The sequence below is a fragment of the Oncorhynchus masou genome, chromosome 1, assembly GCF_036934945.1.
Source record: "Oncorhynchus masou masou isolate Uvic2021 chromosome 1, UVic_Omas_1.1, whole genome shotgun sequence".
In the NCBI taxonomy this organism is placed as follows: Eukaryota; Metazoa; Chordata; class Actinopteri; order Salmoniformes; family Salmonidae; genus Oncorhynchus; species Oncorhynchus masou.
Window position 1 is genome coordinate 25,137,943 of NC_088212.1, and position 20,308 is coordinate 25,158,250.

A 20,308-nucleotide genomic window follows, 5' to 3' on the forward strand; every position below is an offset into this window, starting at 1 on the left:
GGAAATGCCACATTACCATCTGTGGCGGCAGGAACAAAAGGCCGGGGAGGAGAGGACCAGGGACAAGACCTTGTAACTGCCACCCTATCCCTGCCCCTGTGTTGCCCTGGTGCATGATGGGAGCTTAAGGTTTTTACTAATGGGATGCAACAACGCAGACAAACCACTCCACTGGCACACAGACACACAGTACCCCCCCAACCCCGAAAACTCTAGCCTAGCCACCCACATCAATCACCTCTCAAGTCTGCATAGCTGCTTTGTTGTTTATAGACACTTCTACACTTCCTCCTGCTGTTTGTGCCAATGACAGCAGCAGACGAGTCAAAACAACCCAAAGAGACAAACAATTAACTCATCACATTTGTTGCTAGCAGTGTCATTATTAAGTCAATCATGACTTTAACATAGAAATTAAACTTAACTCGGCCTCTTGTGACCCTTATGCCAATCTTACTCTTCTCTTTCTGTTACACTTCATCCTGCAAACAGTTGCTTAGAGTCACTGTTTTTATTGGCAGTAAAATGTCATTCTAAGTATGGCACCACATACAGATACAATGACCCAGAGTTGACAAATAGTATAACAATGACACACAATGCTAACGTATACAGTGTGAGCAAAATATTTTCCTATCATAGTCCCATAAAACCATTACAACACCTTTGATATTTTTTAAACATACACATATTGTACATGAAAAGTGATTTCCTGTGCTACATTTCAGTGTACATTTAATGTCAGTGAAATGGGGAACATTTGTTGCTTGCGGTATGTCATTCGTTTATTAATACCTTGCCCTTGTGTGTCCCCTCATTGTTCCAGCAGAGGTTAGAGTGCTCATTTTCACAATGAAATAACTACGATAAATAATACAAACAGTTACAACAGTAATCAGACATTATACAACAGCAAACACACATTAAACACCCTCACACATATTCAATCAGATGATACCAGTATATTACATCCAGTTATTCAATTATTGTTAATGCATTGACTCTATTAATAGCAGCTTGCTGAATGACCTTTATGTATATTATGGTGTCAGTGTGGTTAAGCTTCAGAAATATCATTGTGAAAAATCAATATTGATAATAGGATGAATTGGTAAAAAGCTTTATGCATCAATGAGAGAATGAAATGGATCTGAAGTCAAATCCATTTCTCACATTTCTTGAAGTGCAATACAGCATGGAGCTCAGCTGCAGTTGGTAAACCCAACTGAACTATTATGTGCTATTTCATAGACCACCACTATCCAGCACTACACTCAGCCCACCCCGCTGATTATCAGTCCTGGTAATAGCCTACAACTGATATGTAACAGTCATGTTTCTCCCACAATAAACAAACACACATATAAACAAACGCACATATAAATGTTAATAACGACATATTAGTACAAAGGGTGTCAGTATGTGATTCAATTTGGTACATTCCTCACTAAAAAGAGATGAATGAGTCCACCCTTGGGGCTTGGCTGCACTGTCATTCATCCCATATGTGTTCTAAAATGATAATGACTAAAACAGCAAAATACAGTGTTGAATCTCAGAGTTTTGGCAACAGCAAACAATCAGTCTATTGTTGAGTCCTACCTGTTGTCTTCTAAGATGGCTTTATTCACTAGCAGTGCACTAAAATAGCCTGTGGAAACACAACAGAGCCCTGTTTTGTGTCATCATTTACATCTACGTAGGTATTCACAAGTGGACATTTCGAAAGGGGGGGGGAGCAAAAAGTCTTGACTTAGCAGTTTTGCCAGAATCACGTGACGGTTCGTCGGCTGTATAGTCTGTTGAACTTGTTTCATAGCCTTTGTTGAGAGATTAACAGAGAACACACAATGTGGAGCTAGGCCCTGCCTGCCAGGGATAGTCTCAGTGACAGTCCTGGTAGAGAACCTGGTTGGGACCTACTGCTTCCAAACCAATAGCAGCTCATTAGACCACCAGCGTTATGCCGCTCCTCCGTCAAGCCGTCTGATCTGAAGTCCTTGTGATTTGCTCCACAGCTGCTACTTTAAGAGGGCGAGAGAGAGAGCACCTTTTCCTAAATTCTTCTAGCCCACCTCCAATGAAACCGCACCTCGTTCCCAGGAGCACCATCCACCAACACAGTAAGTCACCAACATAATCAGTTACTGCAGTGGTCTTGTGTGGGTTAACTCATAGACGGTGAGAGATTATTTGGTGGCTGTGTTGGAATGATGGTCCCTGGAATGTGTGGCATTAAACATCCCTCGTGCCACAATGGGTGACTGGGCTCATGGTGTAAAGGGCAACATGGGAAAGGTAGGAACTTGAAGCTGTGGGAAGGCCTTTCAAACACAGCTGAACCGAGCCAGGGGACTTCAACTCATCACCTCTCACAGTAGTGTAGTGTGAAGTCCTTTGAAATCTTTTTCCCCCCTATAGCCCATGGCTCCAGCTCGTCTTCATCTTCCTCCCCCTCCTCTTCCCCTGCCTCCTCCTCCTCCTCGTAGTGGCTGGGTTCCTCAATGGAGGTCTCCATGTGGTAGCAGTAGGGTTGGCCCTCTGTGTACTCATAGATGGTGGGCAAGCTGCTCTTCAGGCTGCAGCGGCGTCGCAGGGCCACTAACAGGGGCTGGGGCATGGTGAAAATGTCAAAGTTGTTGCCCAGATCAATCCAAGCCAGGCTGGAGAACTTCTTTGGGTCTTTCAGGATCTCAGTCAAGTCTTTGACTATGGCCAGGGTCAGCCGGTTGCCGTTGAGGGCCAGGGTGTTGAGTTTGGGCAGAGACCCCAGGACCGGTAGCAGGACACGGAGGTTCTCATCTTGGAGCTCAGTGAAGCTGATATCCACAGCCACCACTGCATCTCCACTGTTCTGAAGGTAGAAGGCCACGTGGCGAACATCTCGACTGGAGAGGGGTATGCCAGACAAGTCAACTGTGTCAGTGGATACTTTTCTCTGCAGGGTTGTCTTGAGACTGTAAAGAAAAAAAGTGTTGGATATTGACCATTATTTGAGACATTCTTGGATATGAAATTACAAACGCTCAGTTAAGATATCTCAGAGCTCACACTCTTAGAAAAAAGGGTTCCAAAAGGGTTATTTGGCTGTCTCCATAGGATAACCATTTTTGGGTCCAGGTGTAAGCCTCTGTGGAAATGGTTCTACATGGAACCCAAAGAGCTCTACCTGGAACCAAAAAGGGTTGTTCAAAGGGTTCTCCTACAGAGACAGCCTAAGAACCCTTTTAGGTTTTAGATAGCACCTTTTTTTAATGAATGAGGGAAATAGAGGGGCTGAGTACTGACATTTTGGTCTTAACTGTATCATCTAAGTGTGTAAGCAGGGAACATGGCCCTTGTGTCATATTGTGTTTCCCATGATGTGTAAAGGAGGGGGGTTGGGCACGCTTGGAGAGGAAGGCTGCTAGATTCTGCAGCATGAGGATTTAGCAGTGTACACAGTGATGGGCCAAAACATCCGAAACATCCAAGCTCCTCATTCAGAGAATGAAAAGCATTGACTTCCTTATTACCAAGAGCCAAAAACACTCACCATCTGATTATATGACACTTCATTTGAAAGCCAAACCAACCTGTTTTAATGACTGAAACAAGAAAATATCTAGACAGACAAACGGCAGAAAAATTAGTTATAGATTTGAGATTGTGGCAACAGGAGAGGGTGGCAGAAATATTTGATTGATAAAAATATTTAACACTTTTGTAAGCCATCAAAGAGAAAACATGGAATGTTTTTACCAGTGTAGAAAATGCATTTGATAGCGTAACATGCTGACCAAACCGGACAAGCGCGTGCGTCCACTATCGCGCGCAAGTTGATTTTGTCCACCCACACCAGAAGCAATCAGGACAAGCAGGTTAAAATATAAAAACAAACTCTGAACCAATTATATTAATTTGGGGACATGTCAAAAAGCATTAAACTTTTATGGCAATTTAGCTAGCTAGCTAATTTGTCCTGGTATATACACATTTTTAACGAGCACGCTGGAAGCAAGTTCAGGGAGTGAGTGTTTTAATAAATAAATGTAACATAATACAAAACAAGAAAACACAAACAACGCACAGACATGACACAGAAACAATGACGCCTGGGGAAGGAACCAACGGGAGTGACATATATAGGGCAGGTAATCAAGGAGGTGATGGAGATCAGGCGACTGTCATAATGCGTGATGCGCATAATGATGGTGACAGGTGTGCGCCAGAACGAGCAACCTGGTGACCTAGAGGCCAGAGAGGGAGCACAGATGACAACATTGGGTTGTTATTTTACCTGAAATGCACAAGGTCCTCTACTCTGACAATTAATCCACAGATGAAACGGTAAACCGAATTTGTTTCTCCTCATCTCGCCTTCCTTCAGGCTTCTTTGGACTTCATATGGCTTTTCTTCTTTGGACTTTACATGGTGGTTGGCAATCAACTTCTAAGTGACCCCAGTCTTCATTTCTCAGAACAAAAATAGACTGATGAGTTTCAGAAGAAAGTTCTTTGTTTCTGGCCATTTTGAGCCTGTAATCGAATCCACAAATGCTGACGCTCCAGATACTCACCTTGTCTAAAGAAGGCCAGTTTTAGTGCTTCTTTATTAGCACAACAGTTTTCAGCTGTGCTAACATAATTGATTAGCTAACACAATGTGCCATTGGAACACAAGAGTGATGGTTGCTAATAATGGGCCTCTGTACGCCTATGTAGATATTCCATAAAACAATCTGCTGTTTCAGGCTACAATAGTCATTTACAACAGTAACAAAGTCTACACTGTATTTCTGATCAATTTGATGTTATTTTAATGGACAAAAAATTTGCTTTTCTTTCAAAAACAAGGACATTTCTAAGTGACCCCAAACTAAAAACCAATGAGAAGATGGGAGAGGACGGACTTGCAGCGTGTTGAGCATCACAAATAGATTCTATTTCAGATTCTATTTCAGTGCCTGGCCACGCAGACGCTCGCGAGCAGTGTGTGTGCAATGATTGAATAACATGTATGTGTACATTAATTTTGCAACGTTCGCGCAAGCAACGTGTCTGGTCTGGTCAGCATGTAAGTTGTGTTGCTTCAGTGGACAGAACAACTTCTCTGTGAAAGGCAGGTGTGGGTTCCATTTGATGTGATGTGGAAATTGAATACATTCAACATGTGACTGAGAAGCAAAACCTTAAGGCTGGATATCTGTTTCAGTGCATGACATCACATCATGAGCCTATCAGAGAAAAATCTTCATGCCTTTTGAAAGATGACATTTGTGTGATCTTGGTGTCCACAGACGCTTAGATTTGTATTAAAGGCATTGCACCTTGATGTTGCTTTAGTGCTGACTTTCAGGAATTGGAATAGCATGGCAATGGCTCATTCTGAGCAATAAGGAAGAGAGCCCATTGATCTAATGGACTGTTCTGCTTCATACAATCACAATACAATTGTACACTGCATTCAGAAATTATTCAGACCCCTTGACTTTTTCCACATTTTGTTGCGTTACAGCCTTATTCTAAATGTATTACATTGTTTTCTCCCCTCATCAATCTACACACAATACCCCATAATCATAAATCAACAAAAAGTTTTTTTGAACATTTTGCAAATGTATAAAACATTTAAAAAATATGGAAATATCATATTTACATAAGTATTCAGACCCTTTACTCAGTACTTTGCTGAAGCACCTTTGGCAGTGATTACAGGCTCGAGACTTCTTGGGTATGACGCTACAAGCTTGGCACACCTGTATTTGGGGAGTTTCTCCTATTCTTCTCTGCAGATCCTCTCAAGCTCTGTTAGGTTGGATGGGGAGCATCACTGCACAGCAATTTTCAGGTCTCTCCAGAAATTTTAGATCGGGTTCAAGTCCGGGCTCTGCCTGGGCCACTCAAGGTCATTGTCCCGAAGCCACTCCTGCGTTGTCTTGGCTGTGGGCTTAGGGTCGTTGTCCTGTTGGAAGGTGAACCTTCACCCCCCAGTCTGAGGTTCTGAGCACTCTGGAGCAGTTTTATCAAGTATCTTTCTGTACTTTGCTCTGTTCATCTTTCCCTCAATCCTGACTAGTCCCTCAGTCCCTGCTGCTGCAAAACATCCCCAAAGAATGATGCTGCCACCACCATGGAGCTCTGTCAGAGTAACCATTGGGTTCTTGGTCACCTCTTTGACCAAGGCCCTTCTCCCCCGATTGCTCAGTTTGGCCAGGCGGCCAGCTCTAGGGAGAGTCTTGGTGGTTCCAAACTTCTTCCATTTAAGAATGATGGAGGCCACTGTGTTCTTGGGGACCGTCAATTCTGCAAAAATGTTTTGGTACCCTTGCCCAGATCTGTGTCTCGATACATTCCTGTCTCTGAGCTCTACGGACAATTCCTTTGACCTCATAGCTTGTTGTTTTGCTCTGACATGCACTGTCAACTGTGGGACCTTATATAGACAGGGTGTACCTTTCCAAATCATGTCCAATCAATTGAATTTACCACAGGTGGACTCCAATCAAGTTGTAGAAACATCTCAATTTCGAGTCTCATAGCAAAGGGCCTGAATACTTATGTAAATAAAGGATTTCTGTTTTTTATTTTTAATACATTTGCAAACATTTCAAAAAAGCTGTTTTTGGTTTGTCATTATGGGGTATTGTGAGTGGATTGATAAGGATTCTTTTTTAATGTTATTATTATTTTTATTTTTATTTAATCCATTTTAGATTAAGGCTGTAACTTAAAACCTCTACAGCAGTGGTTCTCAATCATGGTCCTGGGGATCCAAAGGGGGGCACATTTTCGTTTTTGCCCTAGCACTAGACACCTGATTCAAATCATCAAAGTCTTTTGATGAGTTGATCATTTGAATCAGCTGTGTAGTGCTCGGGCAAAAACAATAATGTGCACCCCTTTGGGCCTCAGGACCAGGATTGAGAACCACTGCTCTACAGGATCGGTGTCCCCCCACGGAACGGTTGAGCTAACATAGGTTAATGTGATTAGCATGAGGTTGTAAGTAACAAGAACATTTCCCAGGATATAGACACATTTGATATGGGCAGAAATCTTAAATTCTTCTTAATCTAACTGCACTGTCCAATTTACAGTAGCTATTACAGTGAAAGAATACCCTGCTATTGTTTGAGGAGAATGCAAAAATGTATTAATAAACCAATTAGGCACATTTGGGCAGTCTTGATACAACATTTTGAACAGAAACGCAATGGTTCATTGAATCAGTCTCACGCTTTGAACACACCGACAGCGTAATTTCACAAAATAGTATGCATCATCATCTGGATAAGTATGCAACAATTTTTTTTTCACTTTCTGCTACCAATTCTGTCAAGCCATCTACACACAGGTTGACGCATACGTTCGATAAATCCAACGTATGGACCACATCGAACGTACGCACCACACCTCTGCAACGCAATGCTGCAAGGCAAACACAGCGATTCATTGGAAATGAATGTAATTCTGGTGTACCAAAATGCAACGACGCTGTCGGTGTATATTCGAAGCGTAAAACTTTGCACATACACTGCTGCCATCTAGTGGCCAAAATTTTAATTTCACCCGTGCTGGAATAATACATTATGGCCTTTCACTTGCATTTCAAAGATGATGGAATATCTCTTACCAGATCGAATGTGTTATATTCTCCCACATTAATTTCACATTTCCAAAAACTTCAAAGCATTTCCTTTCAAATGGTATCAAGAATATGCATATCCTTGATTCAGGTCCAGACAGTTAGATTTTAGGCGAAAATTAACAAAAGGGTCCGATCCTTAACAAAATGTTGAAAAAGGGCATTTTTCATATAGAGAGATGCTATAACGTATTGACATTTATTCACACCAGGCTTTATACTGCACAGTATAGTGTATACATGATGTACTGTGGAAGCATGTGTGATGATGAGCAACATAAACATAATCTGCGCATTCCCTGCTCCTCAGACACATCATTTCTGTGCTTTGGGAACAAGAAAATAAATGTCTCAGTCCCTGAATAAAGAGTCTCTCTCTCATTTATGGCCTTTTTAAAGGAATCAATATTGTGGCCATTAAATCCAGAGGAATTTCTTATGAGGGTCTGAGAGTCACTGTAAATTAGAAGGCTCATTGTTGAAAAAATACAAAAGTACTGTTTTTAATTACCTGGACATGTTAATCTGCTAAATATATTGACTGTCAAAATGAAGAGCCCCTACAGAGACAGATTGCGATGAAAAAGTAATCCTGCTATACACTATAGTTGAGAATAATTTCTTCAAGGAGACCATTTTCTCCACATATCTCCCTTGGGCTACTGCACAGCTCACATAATTTTGTTTTTGCAAAGTCATTAATGTTTAAAGCACCACTCTCTATTATTCATCTGTTCATCTCCTGTCTGGACTACTGCAAGACACTGTTGGCTGGGCTCCCCGCCTGGTGTTCAACCTTTCCAAGTTCTCCCATGTAACCCTGCTCCTCTGCACACTCCACTGGCTTCCAGTCAAAGTTCACATCCACTACAAGACCATGGTACTTGCCTATGAGAAGCAAAAGGAACTGCCCCTCCCTACCTTTAGGCACTGCTCAAACCCTACACCCCAACCCGAGTACTCTGTTCTGCCACCTCTGGTCTCTGGGCTCTCCCACCCTACGAGAGGGCAACTCCTGCTCAGCCTGGACTCTGCTGTATGAGCTCCCCCTTAATTCTAGGACAGTAGAGTCCCTACCCATTTCCAAAAACATCTGAAACCCTACATCTTCAAAGAGTATCTTAAATAATCCCACAGCACCCCCCCCCCCCCCACACACACGCTGTCCTCCCCCCAAAACAACTTGCCTTTCGTTAACTAACACTTGCACCTGTATTTTCGCCCTACTAGCACTGACTTTGCTGATAGCTACTTTATTGAGGAAAAAGGTACTTATTACGACTGAGAAATGTGGTTGTCCCACCCAGCTATCTTGAATGCACTGTAAGTCACTCTGGATAAGAACATCTGCTAAATGACTAAAATGTAAAAGTTCCCTTCACAGCCACAGAAAAACTGTGGGACAGGAGCAGAATGTCATGTCGAGTCAGACTGATCAGTCAGGTTACCGCTCCTTATTGCCCCCTCTTCACCCCAGGTGTCTGCTGCACTACTGCAGGCTGGCTGCAGGTCTGACATTTCAACATGTGACAGACAGACAGAGAGGAAGTGGCCATGCAAGGTTGCCAACTGTCATAATCCTCAGCTGTCTCCTGTGGGTACAGGGGCCCTGTGGATTGACCCGCCATGTTATGATGTGCCTCAGATATACTAAACCTGTATCCTCATTAATCTCATATACAGTAGTATACAAATAAATCAAATCAAAGTTTATTTGTCTCATGCGCTGAATAAAACAGGTGTAGACCTGTAGTGAAATGCTTACTTACAGGCTCTAACCAATAGTGCAAAAGGGTATTAGGTGAACAATAGGTAAGTAAAGAAATAAAAACAACAGTAAAAAGACAGTGAAAAACAGTAGCGAGGCTATAACAGTAGCGAGGCAATAAAAGTAGCTAGGCTACATACAGAAACCGGTTAGTCAGGCTGATTGAGGTAGTATGTACATGTAGATATGGTTAAAGTGACTATGCATATATGATGAACAGAGTAGCAGTAGCATAAAAGAGGGGTTGGAGGGTGGTGGGACACAATGCAGATAGCCTGGTTAGCCAATGTGCGGGAGCACTGGTTGGTTGTGCCAATTGAGGTAGTATGTACAGTACATGCATGTATAGATAAAGTGACTATGCATATATGATAAATAAAGAGTATGTCTAAACCTATGAAGAGGAATTTGCAAATTAGCCAGGAGAGAAAAACCTCATTTTAAACAGAATATGCCATGAAAGATCTGTGGATGTATTTATAGCAGTTAGATGTATTGTGATGAGACTTTATAGTTGGTAGCTATTATGCATTTGTTTAGCAGGGTGGTATAGCTGCCTATCTGTGTGAATTGCATAGCATTCGATTTGTGACTGCTTGTGCAGTAACTCCTATCACAGGGCAGCAGGGTAGCCTAGTGGTTAGAGCGTTGGACTAGTAACCAAAAGGTTGCAAGTTCAATTCCCCAAGCTGACAGAGTAAAAATCTGTCGTTCTGCCCCTGAACAGGCCGTCATTGAAAATAAGAATGTGTTCTTAACTGACTTGCCTAGTTGAATCAGCAAGGAAGAATTGCAGAATAGTAGTGAGAAATGTAAAAAGTTCTACTCAAGTAAAATGAGCTTGACAGATAACATCTAGGTTCAAGAATATTTTAGCAGAAACCCTTTCTTTTGTGATTTTCTACAACTCAACTAACTTTGAATAGGGGAACACCTTAGAAAGTGCCATTTGAGTGAATACGGGTGAGTGTAGTTTCCCTAGAGCGGAACATAACAAGCAATGGGAGGTGATGACTAATGTTTGTCCTGCTGTTTGCCTCAGACTGTGTGAGACAATCGCTCTCTGCAGGTTTTATGGAGACAGCTGAATGAATCAGTGAAAATAACCACCTCATCTACAAGTTCAACATGGGAACACGTCCTCTCACACTCTAAGATTCTGTCAGTGAGTCAATCTAATGTCTCTCCTAAATCAGGGGGACATCAATGTCTGCAGGTGCATCAAAGCCTTGCTTGAGTTTAACTGAACATTAGTTGAGCAGCAAGACAAGTAGATATTGGAATCAGTGTCTTGTTTCACTTGATCCTCATGTTACTATCATTTTGATACTTACTCGTTATTCTCTGTCTTTTCATGCTGTTACTTCAGACTGAAGCACAATGAGAACAACTCATCAGATCGTGTTCTCTTCTGCTAATTTTCTATTCATTTAGGAAATTGATTGTTTCCACTGTCAATCCATCTGTAAAAATGTTAAATTAGCAATTGCTGGAACAAGTGTAGTCATATCCTGCTTTTTCCGTGTATAGAATTACTAAATACCTAGATACAGAAGAACTTGTCAATTCATCTGCCACCTATTTCCATATGAATGATTTTCACATTAATGGAGTATGATGACAAGAAAACTGGTTGATATAAATAACCTGTTTTCATCTAAGGTGCCAATGGATTTTGTTTTTATACAACCCCTCTATTTCCTCCCAACCAAACTGGACACTTTTCTAGTCTGTATGGAGACAGCCTGTTCTGAGTCAAAGAGGACTGAAACCATTGCACAATTCATTGCTGTGGTGACAGCAGCACCACACAGAGGAATGACTGACACTTCTAGTTGCATCTATGGTCCTGCCCTGCCAGTCCAGAGGCCGCTGTGTCCCAGCCCTAGTGAATGTCAGCTAAACCCACTCAAAACCCACTTAGATGATGTCTAGGGTGGTGGTCAGAGGTCTGGGTGTGGCACTGGCACCATTTAAAATGGCGGTGTTAAAATTTGGGCCGTTTCGGGAGTCAGGGTTCAAGGAGCAGTGGCTCAATATGTGAAAGCCTTATGGCAAGATGGAGGGGCTCACCAGGCCTGGGACTTCCGTCGGGACATGCTCTGTCTGAGCCACTTGGAGTGAGGGGTCAGGTGGTAGATCAGCTGTCTGCAGATCTTATCTGTCGACTTGATGGTGTCAGCGTCCTTCTGGGGGTCGATAAATCACCCAAAACACAGAATGAAAAGTCAAGAACAACAACAAAAGAATAGCCTGTTTTTAGTTTAGTTCAAAATATGGTTGTCACTCTTTGAGATCACATGAAGTATAAACACAACACATAAAATATAAACAAATCACAGCAAGTATAAGCAAAAAACAGTACATTATGTAACGGCAACATTTTTGAGAAACATTCTACCAGAGCATTATTGATTGAAATACAGCTTTAGATCATGAAAGGACATTTTCAGCTCAGTGTTCCTTTATTCTTAAACAGTTGTTAATCTCTGTCATTCTAGACCGTTCAAAACAACTGGAACAGGGTTCTGTTATTGAATGCTACATAAAGACTGTTGCCTTGAGCTATTCCTGAGCAAAACACAATTTAGGTGCCTTGATGGAGCAAAGTAAAAGTAATCAAAGGCTGTGTGCAACAGTGTGGAAAACAGGAGGGCCGGTGAGGAAATAAAGATGCTATTTCTATTCATTGTCTGTTATGTAAAGCCGGTTACTTTCGGCATCTCCATCCCATTTCAACATCATTTGCCATCATGTCTAAATGTTGCATAACTGAGAGATTATTCTATCATTGTTTTAGCAATATTTTTATGTAAACAACATCCAGTTGGTCTGTATGGTAATAGCACACAGACATTATTATAGGACCAATCAATGTGAAGCCAAACCACGAGGAGAAGCAGTTGCAAGACAATGTGGAAGACCTTCCCCCATAATGACTGTGTTGTAACAGCATTTCATTCTATTCATGACTCGTTCTCTTGACGTCTTGATTTCTGGGAGCTTGATTCCAAGCCAAGCAGACAATACGCCATGAAATGAGTGTTGTGGAGAGCTTACCTTCTTGGGACACTGCATCTCACGAGCCAGGCTGAGCAACAACTCATGGGAGATGGGGTCCACCAGGTTGAGAAAAGCAGCATTCTTATATAAGATGTCATTGAGGGATGTGCCTTCCAAGCCCAGATCCTGCCAAATCAGACAAGAAGAGACAGTATAACTCAAAGAGCCTTAAAACCACACTTATCGCTTTTTGTATTTCATGAAAACAATTAATTGTGTAAAGACAGCAGCATTATCACAGACACACCCGACTGGTCATAGGCTATATTGTGAAATGAAATATGATCAAATCGACGCATCTGCTTTAATGACATTAAACAATATACGGTATAAAGTGGGTATTGAGTGTCACGTTCTGACCTAAGTTATTTTGTTATGTCTTTGTTTTAGTATGGTCAGGGCGTGAGTTGGGTGGGTTGTCTATGTTCGTTTTTCTATGTTGGGTTTTGTGTTTGGCCTGGTATGGTTCTCAATCAGAGGAAGGTGTTGTTCATTGTCTCTGATTGAGAATCATACTTAGGTAGCTTTTTCCCACCTGTGTTTTGTGGGTGATTATTTTCCGTTTCAGTGTTTGCACCATTCGGGACTGTTTCGGTTTTCATTTTGTTTCTCTTGTTCTTTTTGTATTCTGTATTCATTCTCATTAAATTACATTTTGGATACATACCACACTGCATTTTGGTCCTCTGATCCTTCCCACTACTCCTCCTCAGAAGAGGAAGAAGAAAGCCGTTACAGAATCACTCACCAACCAAGGACCAAGCAGCATGGTAGCGGGCAGCAGCAGAAATCTCTGGACTCATGGACATGGGAGGAGATTCTGGACGGAGACGGAGAAGGGGGCACACGGGGAGTGTGGCTAAGTCAGATAGGAGACCTGAGCCAACACCCCGTGCTTACCGTGGAGAGAGGTGGACCGGGCAGGCACCGTGTTATGCCGTGAGGTGCACGGTGTCCCGGTGCGCAGGCATAGCCCGGTGCATTACATCGCAGCGCCTCGTATCGGCCGGGATAGAGTGGGCATCGAGCCAGGTGCCATGAAGTCGGCTCAGCGCATCTGGTCTCCCGTGCGTCTCCTTGGGCTGGGGTACATGGCACCAGCCCTATGCACAGTGTCCCCGGTTCGCCAGCACAGCCCAGTGCGGTCTGTTCCACTTCGCCGCACTGGCCTGGCGACAGGGAGTATCCAGCCAGGTAGGGTTGTGCAGGCTCGGTGCTCGAGACCTCCAGTGCGCCTCCACGGTCCGGTCTATCCGGTGCCTCCTCCACGCACCAGGCCTCCGGTGGCAGCCCCACGCACCAGGCTGTCTCTCCGTCTCCTTCCTCCAGGTGCTCCCGCCTGTCCAGCACTGCCAGAGTCTCCCTCCTGTCCAGCGCTGCCAGAGTCGCCCGTCTGTCCTGAGCTGCCAGAGTCGCCCGTCTGTCCTGAGCTGCCAGAGTCGCCCGTCTGTCCTGAGCTGCCAGAGTCGCCCGTCTGTCCTGAGCTGCCAGAGTCGCCCGTCTGTCAGGAGCTGCCAGAGCCGCCCGTCTGTCAGGAGCTGCCAGAGCCGCCCGTCAGTCAGGAGCTGCGAGAGTCGCCCGTCTGTCCTGAGCTGCCAGAGTCGCCCGTCTGTCCTGAGCTGCCAGAGTTGCCCGTCTGTCCTGAGCTGCTGGAGTCGCCCGTCTGTCAGGAGCTGCCGGAGCCGCCCGTCAGTCAGGAGCTGCAAAAGCCGCCCGTCAGTCAGGAGCTGCCGGAGTCGCTGTCAGAGTCGCCCTTCACATTGGAGCTGCCAGAGTCTCCCGCCGGTCCGGTGCTGCCGGAGTCGCCCGTCCATTCGGGACCCATTGCTAGGGTCCCCAGTCCGAGGTCGGCGGCGAGGACCACCAGAGGAGGCGGGTTAAGAAGCGGGTAATGACTATGATGGAGTGGGGTCCACGTCCCGCACCAGAGCCGCCACTGCGGACAGACATCCACCCAGACCCTCGCCTATAGGTTCAGGTTTTGCGGCCGGAGTCCGCACCTTTGGGGGGGGGGGGGGGTACTGTCACGTTCTGACCTTAGTTCTTTTGTTATGTCTTTGTTTTAGTATGGTCAGGGTGTGAGTTGGGTGGGTTGTCTATGTTAATTTTCCTATGTTGGGTTTTGTGTTTGGCCTGGTATGGTTCTCAATCAGAGGCAGGTGTCGTTCGTTGTCTCTGATTGAGAATCATACTTAGGTAGCTTTTTCCCACCTGTGTTTTGTGGGTGATTATTTTCCGTTTCAGTGTTTGCACCATTTGGGACTGTTTCAGTTTTCATTTTGTTTCTCTTGTTCTTTTTGTATTCTGTATTCATTCTCATTAAATTACATTATGGTACATAATACATACCACGCTGCATTTTGGTCCTCCGATCCTTCCAACTACTCCTCCTCAGAAGAGGAAGAAGAAAGCTGTTACATTGAGACTTCCCCGAGATAATAATGTTGATGCTACTGTAGATTGGACACAGATAAGCACGTTTTTATGTTTTTGTTAAAAAAATATGAATTTAAGGGGGCGAAGGCTTTCATCTGAAGAGAGCTCTACCTGAATACTGTAATGTGCTTAATGTGCCTTGCTCCAGGCAGAAGCATTTCTTTTGGGATATCCACCCACACCTCAGTGATTTGGAGTTGCAAAGAGCTTTAGCGTACCACAGTATTGCACACCCTGTATCTCTAACTTTAGCACTAACTGGTGTCCTTATGATAAATCCTGCAGTATATGAGAGTTCAATAAACATTCAATGATGGATGAGCATTTGCTTCTTCTTTTGATGTTTAATGAAGCCTTTTGTTTAGGCCTGCCATTGTGCAATACATTCTAAACATTAGTCTAAAAACAACTTATCCATGAATGGTGCAGGCAATTTCTTTTAGGGCAGACTTACACGAAAGAGTTGCTACATGACAGGTAAAGTTAAAGGCATTTGAGTGAGAATGCTGCCCGTAACAAGCTACAAATCAGAGCTAACTGGATTAAAAGATTTTCATACACCTTTTAAGGCGTGAATTAAGATTTAAGTAAGGAGAGAAGAAATGGAACAGAAAATGACAATTTTCACAGGCTGAATAAGATAGCTGTCATGCGCCTCAGTTCTACAAAGGCCTAATTAGCCTACGTATGTGAGGGGTAGAGATGGACGTGCACATACAGCGAGATATGAGAGACAGGGAGGATGGACACACACACACACACAACAAAAGGCCTGGATTGCAAAGGACAGTTTGAGTGGGAAGCCGGCAGCAACACATTACTGACTTCCCTTTTAACAAGAGCAACAGTAAACACAATCGGGACACAAAACGAGCGAGATTCTCCTTCTCTTTATTCGAGAAGACAGGTCTAAAAATAATTCCCTTCTGTTTTCTTTGTCCTTGTGGCCCACATCTGATCATCTCAGAGGCATTAAAACATGATCAATACAGACGTAACCACACCAGGTCTGAAGTAACAAGGAGTCTTTTTAAATGGGATGTTGTGAAGAATAGACTTTACCACTTTACTGCACATGCAACATGATGAACTCAGTTGCCTATACACGTACATGTTCATTCAGTTGTTACAGTACCTCTAACCTAACCATAGCACGCCTGTTAACTCTACAGTGGATGATGGATCACCTCTTTTAATTAAGTTACAAACCAGAATGTAATTTTTGAGACCCGTCTCCATTTGCAACAGCCTGAATGCTGATAATGTGAGGCGTATTCAATCAAAACAGGGTCCCCTGTGATGTGGCTGTCATGCCGTTTTGGCCCCCTGGGTTATCTCTGTGCCTTGATTAAGGATCTTCTACGCTCTCCTCTGTCAAGTCCTCAGCGTAATTAACTACAGATTGGACAACGTCTGATAGAGAGAGGGGCTTACACTTGAGCTAAAAAAACAGGTCTATCACAGATACTGTTACAGAGCATCAACAGTCTTATTGTCATGCCCTCGGTATTGTTATAGAAATGACTATTTTCAGCTGATAACATGTTTTGAAATGTTGATCATACCTTAGAAACATGATGCGCAGATTGCGAATAAATAGGGCAAATCCAAACTTGACACAATGGTTTCTGCTTGGGAATTACCAAGCCATCATGCATTCCTCTGTCTTAGTGTGCTACTAACCATGACTAAGCATGTCCTGTAGCAATCATTACCAATTTGATGGTCCAATTAAATGTATACAAATACTATGTCAATGCTACCTACTATATTTGAGCTATGTGCATTTACATATAAATAGCTCCTGTATAGCTGAGGCAGAACTTGAATTGATCCATATGTAAATGATGTGATTTTCTGTATTTCTGGAACCATAGACTGTTCATTCTCCTGCTATAACTGCCGAGGTCCATTACAGAGAATGGTCTGGCAGCAAGATGCAGTGGCAAATGAACTAACCTTATTATCAGACATTTAAGGACGAAACACAAACAAAATAGGATTTAATTTAATTGGTAAAAATCTGGTTTTCCTACAAATGTCAATACTAAGCATATTACATTATCATTACATGTGTGGAATGGCACAAGATAATGTAGAGAAATAGGAACATTTTGTCAATAAAAAAAACACTTCTACAGACAGTGACACAGTCCCATCTGACACCACTGCTGTTGCACTTAGCATTGCCTATTCATGAGAATATATGCCAGATTCACTCTATATATGGCAGAGTCACTCTAAACTGGTATGGCATCCTGTTTCTGCTATTATTAGAAAATCTGAAAAAGGGCATGCACTCAGACAAATCTGTGCAATATGCTATGTATATCATATTGTGAATAGTAACTGTGATAGTTATTTGAAATAGCAGCAGCACCTGCATACTATGGTTTATAGCGGTGCCAAGGAAATGACCAGATGCCAGAGCAGACAGTGAGAATGGTGGGCGGGCCTAATAGTTTACAAACACCTCCTTCCATAACGGGTCAATAGGAGGAACACCTGTGGCACTGTGTTGGCAGGTACTTAAAATGGAGGTGAAATAATGTAGCGCGCCTACAAAATGTGTAATATTTTGACTCATCCACGACAGTCTAAATTATGCTCGCTACATATGGGGCAATGTATATGTTTGAAATATTAAAATCAAAATTGTTAGGATGGGATTGACCAAACACATGATGATGATCAGCAGCGCACACGAGTGATGACAGCTATTTGTCATGACAGCAGATTTATGCAGGCGACGTCAGCTTACTGTGCGCAATCATGCTTAATTCGTGTGCAATAATTCCAATTAAATGTATGTAGATACTGTAGTGTGTCCTTACCTTCCTCAATAGTTTGAGCACGTCGGTTGCCTGATCTATCCTGCGATCACGGAGCAGCTTTTGTATGTCTCGGATCCATGCCACTCGCCTCACGTAGGGACTGTGGTTGGACCTTCGCAGCATCCCCGGCAGTTTGTCTGATTTCAGAATCATTGTAAAAAGAAAGTCGCCGCTGCCTCGACTTCCACCTCTGTCGCTTTCTCCAGTGCTGTCAAGATGCTTGCGACGCATTTTCGTAAAATTCTCATTGTCCAGACTACTCTGTCTGCTTAATCTAGAACCCATATTTCAGTATTTATATCAACAGTAGCCTATTTTACAATTGCATAATTGCACGACATTCATATCTAGAAATATAAATATGACTTAGTTCAATAGCCCATATATTATCTGTAGTCTGTATTGTCGTTGTCAGACGACAACCTCCAATACAGAGAGCAACAGAACAATATTTCTGATTTACCGGATATTTAATGACTGTCTGTTGCGCGCATGACACATTTACGAGGACAGACGAATGCTCTGTTTATGTTTGGATCTCTGATGGTCTACGTGTGCCAGCTTGGTCAGGCGGTGGATGCTCTTCTTGTCATTCCCTGCCTGTCCCTTTACGCTGCTGTTTAGGTTTGTGTTGTGTTGCACAGTAGACACCAGACTCGTGGCGCGCATAACCAATCAGAGCCCTCTTGTGGCATTGCACGCTGCACGAAGTTACGACAAGCCCTTCTCAATTTCAATTTAGAAAGGTTTACTGCAGGGCAGGGCAGGGCAGCAGAGTACACAGCATGTATTATTGCACACCTATTGTAAGTGTGTCGATAACTTTACAACCTTAATTTACTGTGACACTGAACTGTATTTCTATACAACATTTTACAGCAATCACATGGATGGTTGTTTGCGTTGGCTATTTTAGCATGTAAATCTTGGTTGGACAAACACAAAAATTGTGGGATTCATGCCAGCAAAGCCACTACACAACACAACACTAAACATATATAAGAAGACAATGAAAGCTCTTACAATATTTGATGATTACATTTCTCTAAAACAGGCTATAGGCTACATGTCCACCACCAAGTCAGAACAGTAGGCTAAGTTATGAGGGGGAAAGGGACCAAATTATTAGGGTGAGGCACATGGCCTACTAACAACTTAATACACAGCATACACTTAGTGTTACTTTCTTAGCTACAGTATACATATATCCCTGGTATATTACATCATTTATGCAGCAGCATACAATACAATGCACTTTTGGACTCACCTTGTTGTGTTGTGTTCACTTAAACAGGAATTTGCGTGGCGGTTCTTCTTGTGGGCAAATTATGTAATCAAACTTTGTCATCAAAGTTTGACATTCTCTGGATTTATAGTGCTTTCAAGACAACTGGGAACTCTGAAAAAAACACGCTGAATAATGATCTTCAGGTTGGAGCTCTAGAAAGAGGTCTGAGTTCCCGACTTGGAATTCCAATTTGGATGACGGTTCAAAACATGTTTTCCCAGTCGGAGCTAGTTTTTTTCCAGAGTTCCCAGTTGTCTTGAACTCACTGAAGTCTAAGATTTCCCAGTTCCGAATTTCCAGTTGTTTTGAACGTGGCAAAAGTCATGCTGGATTGACAGCATGGCCAATGTAGCCAACCTTTTCTGGATCATGGTGTTGCATGTGAATGTTTATCCTTTTAAGCTTGGAAAAGAGACCCTTCACTCCAGACTTGGACCACACACACTCTCTACTGAATAGCAGGCTAGTGATTGCTTTGCAACGCTTGCAGATAGCCACTGATTCTTTCCAAACTACTCATTGTTGAATTTGTGATTTCCAACTTGTTGTGTAATGTTTATGTCCAATGCGCAATGAGCACTGATATGTTTTATCTATAATTTCTCTTCATATGACAAGGTTTGAAAATGATTTGCCAGTAGATTGTTGACTTGATTCATGATGATGATTGTTTGTCTAGCTTGCTAGCTAAGATTTTGATAGTATGATGTTGACGTAATCAGTCTAATCAAAGCTACAGTATGTGATTTGACATAATTTTATCTGTGGCCAATGACCTTGAGGCTCCTTCGATGGGCATGTATAATGTCACTCTATGTGAGCACCCAAGCAGTTTTGAATTTTGAGCTCTCTCCGTAGATCGTGTAGTGACATAGAGTCCCCATGAGTAACAGAACACTGAGCCAATCATTGGGCACCTAGAGTACATTACCGACCCTTACGCTCTGTGTTTTCAACTGGCTGCCCCACCACCACAGAAAGCACTGAGCTAGGCTGAAACACCTGCGTTTTAGAGCTGCCTTACTCAAGAAAACAAAAAAGAGACCATGTTTGTATGTGGTTTTATTAACTCAATGTTGTTGTGTTTTTTTTACATTGTTTGCAAACTGATATGTGATGTATTTATGCAATAATGGCATGCAAAACAGGTGGGGCCCAAGACAGGTGGGGCTCTGCCCTGAATGACGGGTCACCACCGCTGAGCTCATAGAGCTCTGTCTTACTATCCAGGTCTGTGCCCAAACAATTTGAGCTTCTACTTTAAAAAATCCACCTTTCCAGAAACAAGTCTC

The 20,308-nt window shown here is 42.9% G+C and overlaps 1 protein-coding gene across 1 annotated transcript; it reads right to left on the bottom strand.

The window, feature by feature from the left end:
• Positions 1-496: 496 nt before the first annotated feature.
• LOC135540225 (leucine-rich repeat-containing protein 75B-like) lies at positions 497-18,335 on the bottom strand. The gene is made up of 4 exons (XM_064966726.1): positions 17,729-18,335; positions 12,456-12,584; positions 11,469-11,584; positions 497-2,957 (listed from the first exon to the last, which is right to left on the bottom strand). Exons 1-4 carry the CDS (start codon positions 18,011-18,013, stop codon positions 2,366-2,368), a joined length of 1,122 nt encoding a protein of 373 aa, XP_064822798.1. The 5' UTR covers positions 18,014-18,335; the 3' UTR covers positions 497-2,365.
• Positions 18,336-20,308: the final 1,973 nt, after the last annotated feature.

Bases quoted from the DNA above. Each gene is read 5' to 3' on its own strand.
- LOC135540225 (XM_064966726.1), bottom strand. From the start codon at position 18,013: ATGGGTTCTAGATTAAGCAGACAGAGTAGTCTGGACAATGAGAATTTT. The intron at 11,585-12,455 runs GTAAGCTCTCCA...ATCGACCCCCAG, and splicing joins AGATGCAGTGTCCCAAGAAG to AAGGACGCTGACACCATCAA. The intron at 2,958-11,468 runs GTGAGCCCCTCC...TTTTCTTTACAG, and splicing joins CGACGGAAGTCCCAGGCCTG to TCTCAAGACAACCCTGCAGA.